The following is a 21,747-nucleotide window of genomic DNA, read 5'->3' on the forward strand; positions in this document are numbered from 1 at the left end:
CACTGAAGGGCGCAATACGGCCAAAAAAGAGGATTTTTCCCCCCCTAAAGTCAGCTTTATTAGCAAAGTGCACCGTTACAAATAAAAAGAGGAGTGAAATAGACACATTACAGAAATACGCAGCGACGGAGGTTTATGAAATAAAAGTACTTATAGTTATAAACTCAAACAAGTTCGGTGAATATTTTACATATTGAGCACAGACTTAAAAGTTTTCACAGCTTTTTGGTTGAAGGAGGTAAACAATAAAGTAAAGTTTAAAGTAAGTTTTAATTCAAAAAAGAAGAGGAATTTCTCAGTCAGAAAGTGAAACACTGACGTCCAACAGCAGCAACACAACAAACTGGTTTTGTTTGGCAGCATAAAAAGCGAAAAAGAAGGAAATCAGTGGTGCTGTCAGCAGAGTAGCGGACCATTAAACTCCCGGCAAGGTATGAGTAATTAATTTATACATCGTGATATATAAAGCCTAATAATCTATAAAATATCCAAATATTGTTATTATTATGATGGAGATATATTATTCACCTCTTTACATTTACTAAGAATGATGTCCTAGTCAGAGGAGCGTGTGGCAGCACTCATTGGAAATGTTTCTATTGGGTCTATTGGGTGAAGGAGATGCTGACGCGCGGTAAATAGCAGAAGACAAAAACATTTAATATCCTCGGCTAGTATTCTAGTATTTAAAGAATTTCAGGGTCGCAGGGTGTATTTATTTTAAATTATGTTTTAATGGTAAATGATGTAGTCTAAACATGCTTTGCTTTGTCACCATTAAAAAAAACCCAAAGAGTTTTATCAGCTCCAGGCATCGATACACTAGTGTAAGATCAATTCTCAAACTGAGACGTGTGGACTTCACGGTGACTCAAATTTGCGTACACGAGCTGAGAGCAGACATGAGATCTGATAATACCCTCCGCTCACGTTCAAATTGATAAATGCCGAGCCTTGTGTAGAAATGATCTTACGCCCGCTTTACGATCACTTTCTGTCGTACACTCGTTTGATAAATGATTTTCCACCAATTGCTAAGCATTATTAAAAATGGAGTATTAAGGCAATGTGTGTCCATGCTTTACAGATGTGAAGGTGTGTTTGTACATATGGTTTCAACTCTTCAAAATGTATGGACTGATACTCATATTTTAACCTATACACAACACATAAACCAATATCTTAAGGACCCACTACAGACACACTGTTTTATTTATGATGAGACCTCCTCTCTGGACTGTGTGGATATGTAGAAATTGCAGTTGATTTACTGTAAATGTCACTGACTCTACTTTTAGATTTCCTGCACCTGGAAACCTCACTGTTATTGTTCTTAAGTACATAGAATTGGATGACATCTCTTAACTCCCAGAATAGCTTCACTTAGCTTCCACCTGACTGACTACAGGTCTAATCACCTGGGGTAATTCAAAACAACTGTGTAGGTGTGCAGGGCCTTTAAATCTGGTTATTAAAGGAAGAGCTTGACATTTCCTTGTAAATGTAGGTGGGTGGTTGACGTGAACTCAAATTCAAAGTGAAAAAAATAATAATTCAAAAATATATATATGTCAAATGACATACAATTATATTCCCTTATATGTGAATAATTCAAAACTGAATGTGTCCATTTCTAATTCTTCATATATTTAGCATATTATTCACTTTTTGGTGTGGTAGTCCTAAAATGTGTCCACCGGTGCAACAAAATAAAGAATGTCATTATTTAATTCAGAGAATGTTGGACAGATCAATTTACATTATTTTCAATGATCAATCAATGTAAATTGATAAAAATATTCAGATCAATACTTAAACTGCGTTGTACCAAAGGACTACCTTAAGACGACCAGTTCCAACACTGCACGGAAATAGTAATATTATGAAAATATTTGAGACAGAACTGATCTTGTGTGCAGTCCACCTGCTCCAGAGATGTCTTCTGTCCTTCCTGATTCTGGAAGGACCCCTCTCAGTAATGGGGTGGTCACATTAATGCCTGTTTTATATCGACATAATGGCGTTGCTCCAGGAGGACACCAGTTTTGCGGACAAAATGTAATGTGTCATAATAACTCTACATAGGGACCTTAACACTTATATCCTCTAGATTCATTAAGTAAACACTCGTATGACATGCATTCAAGTATTTTAATGTATTTAGATTAATTTTTCGTTAAATTACAGTTGTTTTAAGATAAGTAATGCTACCTAGGACAGTTGCACCGGTGGACAAATGTCATGTTCAAAACAGAATATTTACATAGTTGAAGAACGATACTCATTGTTTGCAGATGGATTAGATGTAGAAGAATGAACTGCATATTAAAACATTCATTTTAATGAAATATTATCAAATTTTAGTAATATTTGTCACTGGGAACACAAAAATTGAGCGTCACGTCAACCACCCAGGTATTCGTTCTCTTGCTGAGAGTTAGAGGAAAACAATGATATCACTGTAGCTGTAGCCAAGAGGCAATCATCTCAGCACAAAGACTGTAGACAGGGGGAAACACATTTAGTAAAGAAATATAAAAAATATAAAAAATCTATCACTAATTAACACATTAATATGTCTTTAAAAAGAAACAAGTTTGGGGTTTCTGGCAACCTCACTGCATCGACAAAACACTTGGGATGTCACTGTACTGGCCAAGTAGTCCTTAGAGCATGCAACTCTCCATAAAACTACAAAATGTTGTTTTTCTGTTTGTGTTGGATTGAACAAACTAGAAACCTTAATTAGTGCTGGTTGGTAGCTAGGTAGTATTCCAAGTAGCTTCATACGTCTGAGAGCGATATCAGACCTCTCATCTAAGTCAGTAGGAAGGCAAATTAGTGGATTTCATAATGTATCCAACTATTCTTTAAAAAAAAACTTTGACCAAGATATGTAGAAAGCTAACACTTAGTTAGAAAGAAAACTTCTCAGTGCTCTCTGGTGTACAAAAACTACAGATGTGGAACAAATTAAAGAAAAAATGATGAATAAAAGAGCAGAGAACCATATCAGATGTAGAAGCTAATGAGCACCAGGGCTCTCTGAATGGTTTGGTGAGTATGAAAATAATGTGGATAAAAATTCATTCTTCAACCTTCACAGTCATCCGGTCTAGACTCAGTTAAACACCTATGGCAGATTTTAGACCAACATGTAACACAATCCACTTATATAAAAACATTCATCTTCAAACTATTTAGTGGTGTCTGTGATGGTGTCTGATGTCTGTACTTGGGTCTCTCTTGCAAAAGAGATCTTGGGATTACCTGATTACATTAACCCATTAAGGCCTAAAACGCCTGGAAAAACATGCCTGGAAAACCTATGGGCGATTTTGAAAGAACCCCCTAAAACCTGAAGTTTTTCTGGAAATTAAACAGAAGATTGTTCAGCCTCTGTAGCAGATAGAAATGAAATTCTAAAAGTATTTGAGAGCTTATACCCGTGGCTTTCATGAGAAGTTGAGTTTATTTGTCCAAACCTTCAATAAAGTTTTTTAAAAAAATCAACAAACTCAGCAAATGTTACATTTGACTGAATAAAAAATCCTATGCATAATACTAATACATGCCCATTAGCAAGATGCAAACATGATATGACCATTGGAAGAAATAGACATCGTCCCCATTACCCTTCTGTAATAAATTTTTTTTTATCATAATAATAATAATAATAAATAATAATACATTTTATATATTCCACTTTTCAGGGTACTCAACGACGCATAAAGTAATATAAGACATAAACAGTCATGATTTCTTATATCATCATCACAATCAATTATTATTATTAATAATATTAATATATTAATAATGTTATTATTATCTCCAGATGGCCACAAATCTGTCTGTTCTTTGGTGAAAATATGTTGTCTAAAAACATATTCCTCATCCATAAATGCCGGTCGATTGGTTCCGAGGGTTCAAAGTCCGGATCAGCAATTAAATCATCGGCACTCGCTTCTGTCACTTACTTCTGAGCTCCCTCCGCTATAGTCATCTTCCGTCATGATTTCAAAGTTCTGGAAAAGTCCAATGTTGCATTGAGACACTCCCGCATGTATTCTGATCATGATTCTGATGCATTTCATTGGCCAAGAGACCGAAAATAGGTGTAAAAAAATACAAATACTACAAAATGACATATCCGCTGTCCCGGCCTTAATGGTAGAGTGACGCAACAGCGCTCCCGGTTTCAATGGTAGAAATGCTGTAATGCTTTCCCGTCAATGGGTTAAGGATATATATATAAATATCTTGTGGAGGAATGCTGTTCACCCTCCAATAGAGTTCCACAGACTTGGCAAGGAGCATTGAAGCTGTTCCGGACTGCTAACTAAGCCACTTCATGTTGGTTTTTCTTTTAATTTGTCACCCATCTCTATATAACAGGAACCCTATTTATCTTTTGTTCTTTGGCTTTTCTGTACTGCACTTATCTGCCACTGTATGTATGAATAGATATCAGCAATATGCTAAAAAGAGCCGGTCATATTTTACATTCCAATGAATCTGCCAGGTTCCAGTAAGCAGTGGTGTCAAGTGCAATGCCTACCTCATACTCAAACTCCTCTGTCCTCTCTCCGTCAGCCGGAATAGGGGAGAGGTAGTCTGTCCCTTCATAGTAATCCTGGTCCATTGTGTGAAGAGAATGACAGCTGTCGGCGGAGCAGGCAGAGGAAGAAAGAGAGGGAAAGGCAGACAGGGAGGGAGGCAGAAAGAGGGGTGTTAGCCAGATCTTTTTCCTCATTTTCTTTCAAACGTAGTCAATACCTCTAAGTGGCAGGATTCCCTCGCCTTTGTCTTTGCTGGAATCTTAAGAATAAAGGATTTGTCAAGGGCTTTCAGTGCCGCTGGAGTGTGTGTGATAAAAATACAGCCCCTTGTTAATAACAGTACATCCACATCATTTGCTTCCTACTCTTGACAGACAAAACCCCCCACATTGTATAGTGTAATTCTATTATGCTTCCCTCAGTCACAGAACAAAACAGCATTGTGAGGGCCTAACAAGATGAGCAGCAGCTTCAGTGCCACACAAGATAATCACGCTGGACAAAAACTTCAAAAAGACACTCTGTTGCACATGAAGAGTGACGTGTTCAGGGGCTGTCTGACTCTCAGATTACCCAGCGCTGTAAAACTGTCTCAGAACAATCTTCCAGTCACAAAACCCGACTGGTAAATGTCAGGATGCTTTATACTTTGAGGTTTTGATATTACACATATTGGCACTAGGAGCAAAGAACACAATTACAAATTTACAATCTAACCTCAAAAATAAGAGTGACAAACATTTGTTACATCGATAAAAACCTGCTGTATATTGGATTGCGCACCTGATCTCAGATGAAAAGAAGAAAATGTGAGTTTTATGGGACGCATTGATTACATTTTGGCTCGGCCCGGGGCTGTAAGTAGCCCGCGAGCACACGTTGCACTGTGTTGCCTAGTTTTTTATTAGCCCATTTGCTTTAATCACCTTGTAAACCTTCCATGAGTCGAAATGGATACACCAAGCAGCTCCAATTATGGCAAGGTGGCCCCGTGGGGGATTGTATGGTGATATTGTGAGATATATATGCGTGGTAATGATTTTGATCAGGTCATGTATAGTCTTTTAAATCTAGCGTGTAACACTGACAATAACAATTTCTTTATGATGTTTTTCATAATGAGCACCAAAGCAAGCAATGATTGTCTAAACAAGTCTCCAATGAAAAATCACAACAGATACTTATAGAATTCAAGATGTTTACGATCGCTGGAATTACTTATTAATTATAACAAATCCATACTCTGAGATCATCCCGACTTCCCAGTTCTGTGCTGTGAAGCTCCTGCATTGCCATTGTCTCGTTGTTTCATTCCCAAGAGGTGAAACCCAGATATTTCTTCATGCTAAACTTTTCTTGTTCACAGTTTACTCCTCCTCTGAGATGAACAGAATATAAACTAAAATGCCAGAAGAGGAAATAATGAACCCTGTTCCTTGTGTTGTTTTCCAGGAAAGCCTCTTGTTGATACTTTAAACTCTCAATATTTTTTTTGGTGCATATTTTTATGCCTTCCTCCCACATAAACAATAAAAACATGTCTTTGAGGGATTGTACTACCCAGCATCTAGTTGAAATGTGATTAGACTTATAGTGATTGTGCCACACGTGTTGTTTTGAGCCACTCTGCTCATAAAAGTAACCTAAGCCCTGTCCCTGTATCTATTCCAAATGTATAGACATGAATGCTCAACAAGCATATTTAATCTTACAGCTGAGTTATGTTTTCTTTGCACAATCACCTAAGCAGACAGCGCACATGTGAAAGATAGATGTTACTTTTCAAATAAAGCCTCATACATGCCTTTTATCATAAGCTTTGGTTAAAAAAAATACATGTTTTTGGTCACTTGAGGCTTTCATAAATTATTACATTATTAGCTGATTTAAACTGCTTATGAAATGTATTCTCAACTTTTTAAAACTAAATATTAATCCCCTTCACGGTACATTTAAATGAGTGCTTATTACTACACTAAACCTTGAAATGCCAAGCACACTCCACACATACATTCTGCATTAATGGTTAATTAGGATCACTTAGCCCTGTCCTTAATTTCTCTCTTTTCTAAATGAAGTTCATCCTATTGGTGAGAAGAAGACGTGAAGGACGTTGAAAAACTCATTCATCAAATAAATCTATATTCGTCAGACTATGCAGCTGGTTAGACAATTCATTTATATTTTACAGGCGCCTTGCATACTTGTAATGCTAATCCTGCAAACACTGATATTTCTGCTTCATAGCTCAATAACATTTCCCACTACTTTTTTTCTCCCTTCTTAATTACCACCAGTCCCAGCCAAAGTCAAAACAAGGACATAACAACAAACTCTTGTGGCACTGAAACAAAATCCTTTGTAATTAAATCAAATGAAATACAAATATATTAAATTACATCAAATGTGTTGCCTCCTTCAAACTATAATACGTGCTTTGCATCACCGATTGACATTTATTCAGCCGAGAAATGATGAGCATCGCCGGTGTTCTTTACAGAGATGTATGACACGTACCTGTCAGAGAGCAGGAAGGGACAGACGTCAGGCACAGGAGGGGTCGAAGGCCGGAGCTTTGCCAGAGCCATGATGTGTTCAAAGGTGATGTCGGTCTGAGTGCACACATCCACCACATGGATTTCCTGAGGGGGGCCATGGGGTCGGCCGCTGGGGGTCCGCCTGATGACCTGCACCACGACGGGGTCCTTGGCAGCGCGAAAGGCTTCCACAGTCTCCTCATGGCTGGACTTGGACAACTCCTTCCCATTCACCTGAGGAGGACAGGGGAAAATTACACTTGTGAATACTTTGTCTGGGATATAAAAACTGTGTTTAACCCACTGACGCCTAAAACTGCCTGTAAAACCTCTGGGCGATTTTAAAATAAGCCCCTAAAACCTGAAGTTTTTCTGGAAATTCAACAGAAGTGTCAACGCTTCTACTAAATAATAGATTTTTCAGCCTTTGTAGCAGATAGAAATGAAATTCAAAAAGTATTTGAGAGCTTATACAAATACTACAAAACAATGTATCTGCTTTCCAGGATTCAATGGGTTAAAGCTGCATTCACATGGATTCAGACAGACAGACTAAAGTGCATTTTTATGGATGAGAGCAGGATGGTTAAATTAGATGAGGCTGATAGAGAATACCGTTAACTGTAGATGGCATGGCTGTCCAAAAATAAAGTATTTAACCAAGGAGAAAACATGGGTGATCTGGACAACAAGAAGCTTTCATTTTGGTGCAACAACACCTGAAAATATATGATCAGACCTTCAAAATCCTACCAAGATATTACATACATTTGTCTCAAGCCCTTCAAAATGCTGTGTCCATCTGCAGTCAGCCTGTATCAGTGTGAATGCAACATTTCGTTCACTTGTGCAATGAAAGCATTGAATGGAAGCAGAGCTGTTGCTTGAGTGGGATTTAATCTTAAGGGTTCAGTTAAATCTCAATATAAGGAACCAAAGACATTCCTCACATTCCTCTCTCTAAGTGACATCCGGCTAAAAAACAGCAAAAAGTCAAGATACAGTTATTATAATTTTAGTTATTGCTATACTCTTTAAACAAAGTAAAAAATGGAGGTATGAGAAATGTAAAACTTCAATAGCTATAACTTCATGGAGCCTCAGGCATGTCCATGATCCTTAGTCCCTATAACCTTTAGTGCTCATTCAGACTGCACACAAAAACACTGAGCTCTACAACCTCTCCGCTGCCTGCTTTCACAAATGTATCTCCTTCTACTTCCCCCGCTTCTTTATTAGCATGCAGTCATACGTGACTTTCTGCTCATATTCATTTAATATTGTGTATCTGAGCCTCTGCCAGGACTGTCTGTCTCAACCTTTGCTGGAAAACTTTAGCATCAGATCTCAACAACACTACCTCCACAGTGTCTGTACATGCAGTGTTCTGGTTAAAAGGCAACACTGTGCCCTCAGGGCCATTTCACCATATTGCTACTACAGCTCTACAGTTGTTTTCAGGGTGAACGCTTGCAGAAAGAAATTTATATTCTTTCCTGAATGTCTTCTCGACAGATGATCAAAAGGAAATCTTTATGAATATAACATTGGAAAAAAACATACACAAAAAAGCACAGTTTGATGCAACATTATCTGAATGTTAGATCAAAGCCCAAATGGCCTCTGTTCACTCAGTCCATCTTCAAGCTCATCTTCACAAAATGAACTGGATTTTCTGGCAGATTGAAAACCATTTGCACTACAGCTGGCACATATAAAGAAAATCATTGCTTCATTTAACACCAGTAATTTCTCTGGAAGAGAACCCATGGCTGCAGAATACCTTAGAGAATGTGCTTTGGTATAAACGCTGAAAGCGGAGATTATAATTTAGATAACTGCAGAAAGAAAGATAAAAAGGTAGACACAGCATAATTACACTTGCTTTTCTATTTAAATATGCTTTTGGAGTGGAGCGCTTTGCCCGCACTGCAAACTGAAATCAGTTTAAATGATAACTAGAAAAGTAAAAGAAAGTGTCAGCTGTGGAAAAATCAACATACAAGGGTAGGGAAACTCAAAAGCAGCAGTGTTTCTAGTGTTTCAAACTTACACCACAAAGTCTGTTTTAAATGCAACACAGTGGTGGAAATAAAAACATAACCTCTCTCAGAGTCTAACAAAATGACCTAAATTCATGAGCAGCCGACAGTTTGTGTATGTGGTGCCTCTAAATGAATATTAAAGATGCAGAATCCACGGGGAACTCCTACAGAGAGAGCTTATGTTTTCAAACCCAGATATTCCAACACTAATTCTTCTCCGGTGCACGTCCTATGACACATCTCACTGAATTCGACACAGTACATTTTGAGAAATGACTCAACATGTTTTGAGCAGCACTTAAGGATTGCCAGAATCTGACAGCATAAACGCTCTGTAAAGCCAGGCTCAGCATGAGTGTTTTACTTTTTTATAATAAATATGTCTGCCTGCATGCCACGTTTCTTGATGAATCCCCAACTGCAATAAAGATGACTAGACACTGCGATTAGGTTGCAACAACTGATTATTTGGTCGATAAAATGTCAGAAAATAATCAAAAATGTCCATCCCAGGTTCTCAAAGTCCAAAATGATGTATTTAAATGTCTTGTTTCATCAGTCCAAACTCCAGAGATATTCAGTATCACATGATTGAAAACAGTAAAACAGAAATTCTCCATAAAAAAAGCATTTTCTGCCATTTTTGCATGAAAAATGACTACAATCAAATCATCAAAACAGTTCATCTTCCTGTTATTTCACTAGTAAACTAGTCAACTAATTGTTGGTGGTTCTACAGATGTAAGTTTGTGTCTTTAAAGAGAATCCATTTCACAACTACTTTGGTTTGTCCTGCTCCCTGTTTTGGAATCACTGGCTTAAGCCAAACCTTGATGCACACCTTAACCCTATCCATAACCAGTACCTCAGAAAAGACTGCATTACTACTGGGCTTAGTGTGGTGTTTATACTGGAAAAGCTCCCCATAAGATAACAAAAAAACATACTAATGCACAAACAAGTCATCTGGGTATTCTACAAAGTTGGAGAAAAAAACGATTGGTCAAAGTTGGCTTCCTCAGGCGCTAGAAAGCTCCCTATAGGAATGCCACAAAACACATTACACAACTGTAACCGGTAAACTGATCTTAATGTGTAAAATCAGTGGAAAGCCCCCTTATTTTTAATGGACTTCCATGGAGGTAACACCATTACCTGCTAACAGATGAAAAAATGGTTATAATACAATAATAGTGTGTTACACTTATTCCTGAATCATTCACATATTAGTGTGGATGTGAGTTTTTGTGTAGTAGTTGTGTGTATGTGAATATTTGTTATATTTTCTCTCACATCTCAGTGTACGTCTCTGAAAATAGAGTGATGTTCTACAAAACAAACAACGTACTCTTTCTCAGCCCTAACAGTAGCCATATATAACTCCCTAAGCTCTTGTTGTGCTCTGGCCTGCTCTCCTGCCTCCTGATATGACCTTTGTTTGTAGCGATGTTGCATTAATCACCTGAGCGGGAGATAAAGTGGGTCAACTCCACTCCTGTGGAACCATGGGGCAATTTGGAAGAAAAATAAAACTGCAGTCTAGCAGCTCCCTTCATCCCTCCTTCCCTCACTCTCCAAACCTGCTTTCATTCTGGTTTTCGGCCAGTCAGCAGGTATTAAATACTGCAGCACGTACATTAGAGTTAAGTACTGTATTAAAGAAACATGAAGCACTATAATAATAATTAGCTTATATAGTTCCTATGACTCTCCCTCTCTCTCTCCCTCTCTGTCTTATTCTCCTGTTTGTGTCTCGCTCCGCAGGCTAATCCTGGAACAGGGAGCCTGGTGGAAACAAAGGAGTTGGAGCAGACAAATGAGGCAGCCTATGGCGTATGACAGTCCCGGAGAAAAATGATCAAATTTCCCAGCTCTCCCTCTGGTAAAGCCCGTCCTGTCCAGGCTCCTCCTCCAAGCCTCAGCGCTTGCTAGCCATACCCCATGACCATAATGAAACAAGAGGAAAACGTCAGGAAAAAGAGGAGGGAGTGTTGTTTTTTTATTCTCTTCACTGGTTTTCATGAGAGCCAGATGGAACAATTAATCCCCAATCAACAGACGAATATTAAGTAGCCTTAACTCCTGCATGAGGGACTTTGCCATCCTTGTGGTGGCTCTTTGGCTGATGTCTATCCAGCTAAACACACTGGCTCAGTTAGTTGTGGGGATCTGTAGTCCTCTCTGACAGATGGGAGGGTTTCTATAAGCCTGGCTTCAGCTTCCTAGATTTTCTCAGTGATTCTCACACTGAAGATCTGCCTTCAGCACGGTCCTTGAGATGTCCTGTGACAGTTCTGCAGAGTGCATCATCAGCTAGCATGCCTAAAGATGCAGAAGGTGACGATACAGCAGAATTTTAATAGAAATATTTTTTTGCAATTGGCTTATTTCCAAAGTGGCTTCAAACACCATTTCTTCCCACATTCACCCCCTTACACTCAAGTACAAGCTGCAGCCTCTGAAAGTTTCATCACGCATATTTTGACGTAGAATAAACTATCCTCTTCAAGTGTGCATGCAAAGTATGCAAATACACATTCATTCATAAACATGCTGGTAAACAAAATCTGTTTGCAACAAATTATTTAGCAGCTGTAGCGTTTATCAAATCCAAAGCAGCTCTCCGAGTCCTTCATGGCCAAAAACGGCTCCATATGCACAGAGTCAACATGAATCATCTTATTGGTTTGGAACAGAACAATGGTGATTATTCATGAGAGATCATTTGCCGTACAACTGGGCCAGCAGATGATCAGGTAAAAGTGAAGTTGGAAGGAATTGGGCGCAGAGATGGAGTAGCTGGACCACGACACATCTGCTGGCTGTTTGCACATGGATATGCAGCAGCTGTAGCCAGAAGAGAAATGTGTTTTCATTCAAAGCCCCTGAGACGACCACCAGCCTTCCCACAACAAATGCAGTAAACCAGCTTAGTGGAGTGTAACGAAAGGATGAAAACTCTTTTCTTTCATTTTCTCTGTGGCAAAGTCCCATATTGACAAAGACATTCGAAAATTGTGTACTTGTGACGCAGCTGAGTGCATTAAGTCTCCGCTTCAGTAAATAACACACGTCACTTTAAGCTCTTCCTGAGCTGTTACGCACAAACAAACAGTCTTACTTGAAAACTTCACCAAAAGTCACTGTTTTTACAACTATGAGCGTAAAGTCGCCTACAGCAAAAGCGCAATCCTGAAGGTTCTCTCATCTGTGTCCCATCTTATCGTGCATCCTCCAGGTATGAGGACAAGCAAGGAAGAACAAACACGTAGCAGCTTAGCCCGACTCCTCAGGCGTCTCCTCTGTCAGTGTTTTTGTCTCATCGACTGCTGCCTCCCATCAATATCTCCAAAGACCGAGGGCACAATGTAGTGACAGTGGTAGTAAAGTGGGGCCAGTTTTATCTGTTAAGATGTCAACTTCAGCCACATGTGATGTTGCTTTTGGCTGAGGGACCATTTCTATGGCAGGAGGCACAGACACTGCCGGCAGCTTGCAGGGGATTACTGATACAAGTGATTGATGTACTTCTTCTGCAAGGAGAAAAGGCAGCCCCGGGCAGTAGACTCTAATAGTCCATTAGCTTTTTTTATGCCTTTGAATTAACTGCATACATTGCTTTATGGCTTGCATGCAGCACTTTGAATCTTAATGAAATGTTTTTGTTTTTAATTTTATACAGATTATGGTGTGCACAAGGAGAAGTGTCTTCCCTCGTACCCTGGTTGAACTGGAAATGCACTGAATAGAATGAAGGTCATCCTTTCTACTTCAACTACACAGACAAGTAAACAAGGTTTTCCATGGCAGTACAAAAGAGCATTAGAGTCTCTTTAACCAGTGTGTGTAACCTTGGGTGTTGTGCTTAACATCTGTACATGCAGCGAGCCTCCGTAACACACAGTCTATATCTCCTGTGTGCAGTCACCTGCTGCTTTGAGTGGCAGCCTGTGGGGTGTTAAGTGTATGCAGGCAGATGGAGAAAGTGTAACATGTAGGTCATCCAGCCTCGGGAGTGTAGCGCTTAGCCGTCGTTTACACGCCACTTCTATCTGCTCATCTTTTGGGGAAAAGCAACATAACCCGTCAGCTGTGTGAAGCCCTCAGATGAAAGAGTTGGAGGACAAAGAGGAGCGGTGATAGTGGCAGATGAGGTCGAGGTATATTACGGGGTAGGGGGGGGAGCTGTAATCTGGAGATAGAAGAAACCACTGCTGCTGGTCAACCATCATAACTGAATGCTGATTGAATTATGATAGAAGTCATAAAATGTGGATAGGTAAACCCACTGTGGATGAGACCTGACAAGACATTGTGTAGATAAGTTTCACATAGCTCGGGGAAATAGAGTTGGGAAAGAGCATTTTCCCCAACTGTAAACACCAAAAAGTTTTTCCTCTGAGTTATTATCATGAATGTTTCTCAACATAGAAACTCAAACGTTTCCTATTCTTGTGTGGATTTAACAAGAAACATTGTGTTAATTCATTAACTTTGAAGGTTTAGATTTTGTTACGAAGATAAGCTAATCGACAACTGGCTTTTTAATTAGTGTGCAGACATGAGACTGGTATCCATTTTATTATCTAAGTCTTGGCAAGAAAGCAAATACGCATATTTCCCAAAATAGATTTTTGATAGGTTTCTAACAGCTACAGGCGCAGATTTTGTATAATTCATACAAAAATGCTCTATTGAACATAGTTTTTTTTTTAGGAATGTTATATGCTTTTATTAGCGAGATAACAGAAGAGTGATGGCAGCAAATAAGGGGAGAAACAGATGGGGAAAGCTATGCATAAAAGTCTCTGGCTGGACTTGAACTTGGTATGTTGCAGTTCATGCTCTGTGCCCTGAACCCTTGGAAGTCATAGCTTATTTCTTTTCCCAAGTGTTCATGTACTGTACACAGGCCTGCAGCACTGGCTTTCTTATCAAAGCACCAGATATTTCCGAACACAGGGGCTCATCTTTTGTACCAATCATTTGTGCCAACACAAGCCTCAGAAAAGCTCCAGCTGTCAGTGTGCCGTGTATATTTTCTATGCAGAAAAATTAGCTGGATTTCTGCTTCCAGGACCCTGAATGGCAAAAATATCTCCTCTCACTTTGCTGGAATATTGTTTGTTGATTTTCCCAACTGAGTCAAATAACAACAGAGTGGAGGATGGTGAGACCGCTGTCGACTGACTGCTGCAGTCTGCCTCTTCTGCAGCTCGAAGTGCCTGAACAGCCGCCACCGCCGCTACGCTGCAGCTCAACATCAATGAGTTGCAATTCCATCTCTCAACCTGGGAAACTTAATTTGCATTTTCAAACACACACAAAAAAAAATATATATATATACAAGTGAGAACGGGAACATTGAGGAGAGAGCTGGAATTAAATAGTCCCTGATGTAATTCCAAATGCTGGAAGGCTGAGTTTGGATGTGAGCTTGACTGCTACCTCATCCTCTGAGTGAGAAAACGGCTTGGGTTCCTCTTTACACCCAAATGTCTCATTTCAATAATAAGTGTCAGAATAAAATATGGGCCAAGGTCCGCTAGAGTACAGCCCTTATGACTGCATGAATCACTCCTAGACATTCAGCCCTACTGTCTGAGTGACTCAAACAGTGCTCCAATGACGAGAGAGAGAGAAAGAGAGAGAGAGAGAGAGAGAGAGAGAGAGAGAGAGAGAGAGAGAGAGAGAGAGAGAGAGAGAGAGAGAGAGAGAGAGAGACACAAAGAGAAAGAGCATGCCACTGGGGAAATCTGACAACCCTCTCAGCATCTTTACATGAACCAATGTACAGGCCTCCTTTAACCCCTCCAACCACATAAAACACACTACACAAGGCCCCTGGGTTATTTTTTACATTAAAGGCTCTAACGCTGCCGCTGAGGTTTTATGCCTGCAGAACATTTGATGAATTCTGCCAATTTTCTTCTCTGAGCACCAATCTTGTGTGGAGTACTCCCTTTATTGCGCAACTCATTCAAAGTATATCAGCTCATTCAAGCTGCTCTTAAATTCACCGTCCGCCTTTTTACATACGTTTATTATCCAATCTCGCGCCGTAATCACTCAGTGCAAGGGCAACTGTTATAAAAGGACACAGGGAGGAGAGATCTTAGCATGAACCCTACCAACACTCAATGTCAAACGTGTGAGCTCAGGAATGCAGTTCCATCTACTATCATAAACAATTCCTCCACTTCATCCTTTACATTTTTTGGGACATATTCTTCGTAATTCTGCACAGCATGTATTCATATGCTCAGCGTAGACCGGATACTAAGGAATGTGTGTATTTGAGAAATAAGACTTGTGTCACCACTGATCACTTGAGTAAGATATTGACAGTTTGCCCGTATAAGCTGACCACACATGACCACATATAAAGTAGTGTTCAAAATAATAGCAGTCCAATGTGACTGACAAGATTAATTCAGGTTTTTAGTATATTTTTTTATTGCTACATGGCAAACAAGGTACCAGTAGGTGCAGTAGATTCTCAGAAAACCAACAAGACCCAGGGTCGCTCTTAAGGCTGTGCAATTGGGCAATTAGTTGAAAGGGGTGTGTTAAAAAAAATAGCAGTGTCTGCCATTGACTTTACAAACTCAAAACTTTTTAGCAATCCTGTGACCACTAAACTAATTAGTTGTATCACCACATTTTTTTTATAATTGCTTCACATCTGTGTGGCATGGAGTCAACCAACTTGTGGCACCTTTCAGCTGTTATTCCACTCCAAGATTCTTTAACAACATTCCGCAATTCATTTACATTTCTTGGTTTTGCTTCAGAAACAGCATTTTTGATGTTCTCAATTGGATTAAGGTCCGGGGATTGGGCTGGCCACTCCATAACATCAATGTTGTTGGTTTGGAACCAAGATTTTGCTCGTTCACTAGTGTGTTTGGGCTCATTGTCTTGTTGAAACACAAATTTCAAGGGCATGTCCTCTTCAGAATAAGGCAACATGACCTCTTCAAGTATTTTGACATATGCAAACTGATCCATGATCCCTGGTATGTGATAAATAGGCCCAACACCATAGTTGGAGAAACATGCCCATATCATGATGCTTGCACCACCATGCTTCACTGTCTTCACTGTGTTCTGTGGCTGGAATTCAGAGTTTGGGGCTCGTCTCACAAACTGTCTGCGGCCCTTGGACCCAAAAAGAACAATCTTACTCTCATTAGTCCACAAAATGTCTCTCCATTTCTCTTTAGGCCAGTTGTTGTGTTCTTTGGCAAATTGTAACCTCTTCTGCACATGCCTTTTTTTACCGGGGGACTTTGCGGGGGATTCTTGTAAATAGATTAGCTTCACACAGACGTCTTCTAACTGTCACAGCACTTACAGGTAACTCCAGACTGTCTCTGATCATCCTGGAGCTGATCATTGGCTGAGCCTTTGCCATTCTGGTTATTCTTCCATCCATTTTGATGGTTGTCTTCCGTTTTCTGCCATGTGTCTCTGGTTTTCCCCTCTCCAATCAACTTTTTAATCAAAGTACGATGGTCTTCTGAACAATGTCTTGAACGACCCATTTTCCTCAGGCTTTCAAAGAGAAATGCATGTTCAACAAGTGCTGGCTTAATCCTTAAATAGAGACCACCTGATTCACACCTGTTTTTTCACAAAATTGATGACCTCACTGATTGAATACCACACTGCTATTTTTTTTAACACAACCCTTTCAACTAATTGCCCAATTGCACAGCATTAAGAGCGTGCATATCACGAATGCTGTATATTACACCTGTGTTGACAACTTTACCATGTAAGAACAAAGTTAAGCAACCTGAAATGTACCAGAATAACTTGTGCACGTTGCCACGACTGGTATATAAGAAGGTTCAGTCTCTGTAACCTTTTCATTCATTGTGAAGCATGCCAGAACTCAATCTGACGTTGTGTAAATTAAATGTGCATTGAACCTCTCCGTTTGTTCTCCTCATTCATCCAACCATAACAAAAATGCATACTATCAACACTTGGCCGGTTTGCTGTCATATGGTCAGTAACACATTACTTAATAATGTTTTGCAGTAATGTGATTACTTTCTCACCAGGAGTTGATACCAGTTTGGCCTCTGTGTGTTCAGTGGGCAGACTGGTCCAGTGTATGTTAGCTCAGTGGTCAGTAACTAGCCACACTCCCCCTTTGCAGAAATTTGATTACTTTTATGGTAAAAGTAGAAATTTAGTCATCACACAGTTAAAAATCCCAATAAAGCTCCATTACTGTGACAATTAGAGGGTTAGCTTGTTTGTCATCTTACCAGCAGTTGATATGATTTTGGCCTCTGTGTGTTCAGTGGACAGACTGGTCCAGTGTATGTTAGTTTCATGGTTAACTAGCCACTGGTTATAAATGGTAATCATAATTCCAGGTAATAGTTTGTGTGATGTCTTGTGAAAAACTTTTGATTTTGATTGCAAAATGCATGAAAATATAAATTAATGGTATTTTTTTTCTTCTGCAACTTACCATGGTGTAAGTAGGATAATGGCCCTCATAGTGTCCATTATCAGGCATTGCTGGCCTCTCTGCCATCCATTAATTCCTGATAATGGACACCTCGTTATTACCCCTTACTTGAAGGTCTCTGTTATTGCATTAATGGAATGCTGCTGCTGAAACTTGCAACTTGCCTTTTTAGTCCCATCAATACCCACAGCATGTGCACACAGATAAGACGGAAGAGGGAACAGACGCACAAGCATAAAGCTGTATTCACAATGCTGCATATGAAAGATTGTTGGGAAAACATTTCATCAGATTTCTTATTGGACTTGGCTTTTTATCAGAAGTGCTGTTTAATAATATCCACCACATTCTCCTGTTCTGCTTAGGATCACTTTCCCATGAAATTAAATCAATACGGCGTTCCATCTTCATCACTAACAGATTACAGTTGAATGTGAGATAATTGTACGATCCTATTTTGGCTGGATTATGAAATTCTAAATATGATTTGGGGCTGATGAGAGAAACAGAGTGCTAAGTTAATCAGCTTGTTCAAGGTTAATGGTACATGCAGGGTATATTTGTTAAAGAGATTTAGAGATGCACAGTTAATCTCTGTGCTTAACTTTTAAGATCTTAACATCTTGGAGTGAGTTTTAATGCAAAATGGAGAGAGAAAATCAAATTAGAGTAAAAGCGGCACTTGGGTGGATGAATAACTAATGGATGAACAGCCTCCTCCTTGGTGATAACTGGTAATTGGTTTGGGGGGCGGGAAAAGGAGCGGGAGACGAGGGGTAGTCGGATGATGCTATGTGCAGTGCAGATCAGCAAAATGGCCTGGCTGGCGTGAAAAGATGTTGTAAGGAGTAATGGTGCCATCCATATGCTGACTGAAGAAAATCAAGTGGCTACTGTCATGGAACACCTCGAAATGTGCTGAGAGTGAGGCAGAAAGGAGGTACGACAAATGAAAGTGCCTAGTAAGAGTCCTTTCAACACTAAAAAGGCACAAAGTACACACCATACATACAAAAGTGCCACCACTGCTATTTCCTCACTTTGTCTGCTCATCTGTAGTCACACTTCTGTTGTCTTCCTGTGTTCAATGATTTTTTACTTACAGAATAAGACAGAGAGACAACATGAATGTTTAAAGAGCATTCTGGTTTGCTAGAATTTGGGTTTTATTATTTTTCATCTGCTTCAAGGTTGGACGTGTTGTGCGTTCAGAGATCGTCTTCTGCAAACCTTGGTTATCATCTCAAACCAGTGTGGCCATTCTCCTCTGACCTTTGGCATCAACACGGCATTTTGGCCCAACTGCTGCTCACTGGATATTTTCTCTTTTTCTGACCATTCTCTATAAACCCTAGAGATGGTTGTGCATGAAAATCCCAGTCGATCAGCAGTTTCTGCCTGTCTGGCACCAACAACCATGCCACATTCAAGGTCACTTAAATCACCTTTCTCCCCCATTCTGATGCACTGAACTTCAGCAGCTCGTCTTCACCATGGCTACATGCATAAATGCATTGAGTTGCTGCCATGTGATTGGCTGATTAGATATCTGTGTTAATGAGCAGCTGAACAGATGTACCTAATAAAGTGGCAGATGAGTGTATATCAGTCAAACTATGCAAAAACTGTTACCAAAGTAATTGCACATACAATTGACACCTCAACCACCACAACAAAGTGTACGGCGTAAGAAACATGACCAGCTGAGAGTTTGATCACCACTCTCAAATCTGTCTTGAATATGAACCTTCAACCAGTCCCTTCTGGTTGCCTGGCAACCTCACTGCGACGTCAAACCCTAAGGAAGTCACTGCAGTCGAGAAACATTTACATTTTGATTAATTAGTGCGCTATACAGAAGCTGTTAAGGCTCTGACACAGCAGGCTGACAGTCACAGGTGAGAGTCTGCGGTGGTAGTCGTCATGTTTGTGCTGCTTCCTGTCAGAAGATTTTTGACCAGTTGAGTTGTTGAATAGTACAAACGGTACAGTAGAAAATGGTTGAGCCAGGAAGTTTGCCTGTAAACAGTTTGGTTATGAATTGTATTGTTTTTCCCTGTTTGCCGCATTCCCAGATCTCAGCAATCAACTTGAATAGCACAATGTTCTTATTAAAGAGACAAATTATGGCAAAAGACAAGAAAAATAAGACCCAAGTTGCAATGAACTAGATTTATCCTTTATTATCTGCCATTTCCCATGTAGTGCAGAGGAGATGACACAGGTAGCAGATGGCAGTGGTGATGCCTTTGAATGCCAGGGCCGGTCTTATTCACGGTGGCCTGGGGAGACTTTGAAAGCGGTAAATTGTTTCCTTCACGTTTAATATGCTCATCCTGGCAGCAGAGGCAATTAACACTGGATAAGCACTATTTACATAATGCCAGACTCACTCGCGATCACAACAAAGGCGTCTCGTCTGACTTCCTCATGGCTTTCCTCTCCTACTGGCTCTTTGTCTGTGAGGCTGTCGCACGGTCGCTGGTTTGGGAATGAGCGCAGAGGTCAGGCGCTGGCACGTGGAGCTTTGACAGTGCAAATAATAAACTGGGAGGTTTGGAAAGGTCAGTCAGGACCCCTGCTGCTTGCCACTGATCTGCCTGTTAGCCATTAACTGGGAGCCAGTTCAGGTGGGGGGTCAAGGGAAAAAAGTAAAGAAAGAGGTAGAAGATGGAGGAAAGGAAACCTAAACTACAAAGCGTTTCAGATTCTTGCTTTCCTGGTGAAGAAAAAAAGATGGCCCTACCCAAAACAATTAATTTTTCCACATCATGTGTGCGACTGTGGGTATTGTGCGCCCGAGGCTGGTGTTTTTAACACCTTCCTCAAAGGCAAATAGAGTAATTAGTGTCCCATCACAAATGTCATCCACCACAAAGGACTTGACAAGAGAGCGGCCCGGTAAAATCAAGAGTGCCTCATGGACTGACAGCGAGCAGGTTTGGTCAATGCTGCCGATGTCAAAGAGAACAAAAGGGCTGGATCACTGACGATCGCCTGAGGCTGCAGGGGTTGAACTCCCATTCAAGCTTTCTTTGCACCGAAATCATCCTCAAATCTTAATTCAAGTACTGGAAATGTTTTAGAGAAAGCACAGCTGGTGCAGAGGAGTGTCTGGAAAGTCAACTTCTGGTGTGTTTTGATGAAATGTCAGGTTTGTGGAGTCGCAGGATTGTAAGGCCTCTCTGGTGTCCAATGAGCAAATACAAGGTTATTGACATCAGAGCACTCAGCAAAGCTCAACACCGCAGGGATGAAGCTAACACACTGCAAATAGGGCCAACACTTTGATTCTACAAAGAGCCATTTTAGAAGTCCTGGGGAGTAATTACATTCACCTAACTAACAATCTACACTTCAGCAGTAGAAAACCTGAAATGTGGTTCTCAGAAAGTGAAGAGAGCACATTTGACTTCTCTGTGTGATAGAGAAGACGGCAAAACACAAGCATCCGAAAGGAATCCAGCTGAAGGACACAGCAGTAAATAAGATCAAAACTTCCAATGAGAAGCAGAGCTGTCCAATTAGGACGGCATTTACAATGAGACAGTGATGAAGTTGCTGATGATAATCTTATCCTTGTAAAGAGCAGCAGCACAAAGCATGATTAAAAGGAAGGACATTATCTTAGAAGAGTGATCACAAGTGTAATCAATCTACTTCAAGGCTCCCCGCTGTGTTGTTCATGGCACAGCGAATAGTGCCAGCGAGAGGTTAGGAGGAGTCGATGTCTGTGGTTTTTCTCTGTACCCACTCGAGTCTCACTCCTTGTCAGGTCCCCGAGTCAATAAACAAAAGGGAAGTGAGAGGAAATTGGATGCAATTCAGTGCTTCCCACTGTGTCCTGATTACACAGTCAGAACAGTTGAGGCAGAAATGATACTCAGAAGAGCTACTGTATACTTAATCGAAAATACTGTACCTGTTTACATCAGACCAGAGGTGCAGGCAAGGACATGAAACCCTCATTAGTCACATCAGCCTCATTTCTCCTTTACTCACAGATGGCCAAACATATGTCATGTTTGGGTCATTGACCATAAAATTACATTCAAATCAGCCTCCTAGTGGTAAATACAACAACGATAGTTAATCTAAATGGTGGATTTTAACAA

General features: G+C 40.2%; 1 protein-coding gene across 2 annotated transcripts in view; it reads right to left on the reverse strand.

Annotated features, from left to right (window-relative positions):
- LOC131973872 (PDZ domain-containing RING finger protein 4-like) overlaps positions 1-21,747 on the reverse strand; it is a 137,829-nt gene that overhangs the window by 18,028 nt on the left and 98,054 nt on the right. For both annotated transcript variants that reach the window (XM_059335988.1, XM_059335990.1), the window contains 2 exons: positions 7,077-7,330; positions 4,559-4,661 (listed from right to left, as the gene is read on the reverse strand). In XM_059335988.1, the coding sequence (XP_059191971.1) occupies positions 4,559-4,661; positions 7,077-7,330 (357 nt within the window). The remainder of the gene's footprint in view (positions 1-4,558; positions 4,662-7,076; positions 7,331-21,747) is intronic.

Source organism: Centropristis striata, chromosome 6 (genome assembly GCF_030273125.1).
Source record: "Centropristis striata isolate RG_2023a ecotype Rhode Island chromosome 6, C.striata_1.0, whole genome shotgun sequence".
Taxonomy (NCBI): domain Eukaryota; kingdom Metazoa; phylum Chordata; class Actinopteri; order Perciformes; family Serranidae; genus Centropristis; species Centropristis striata.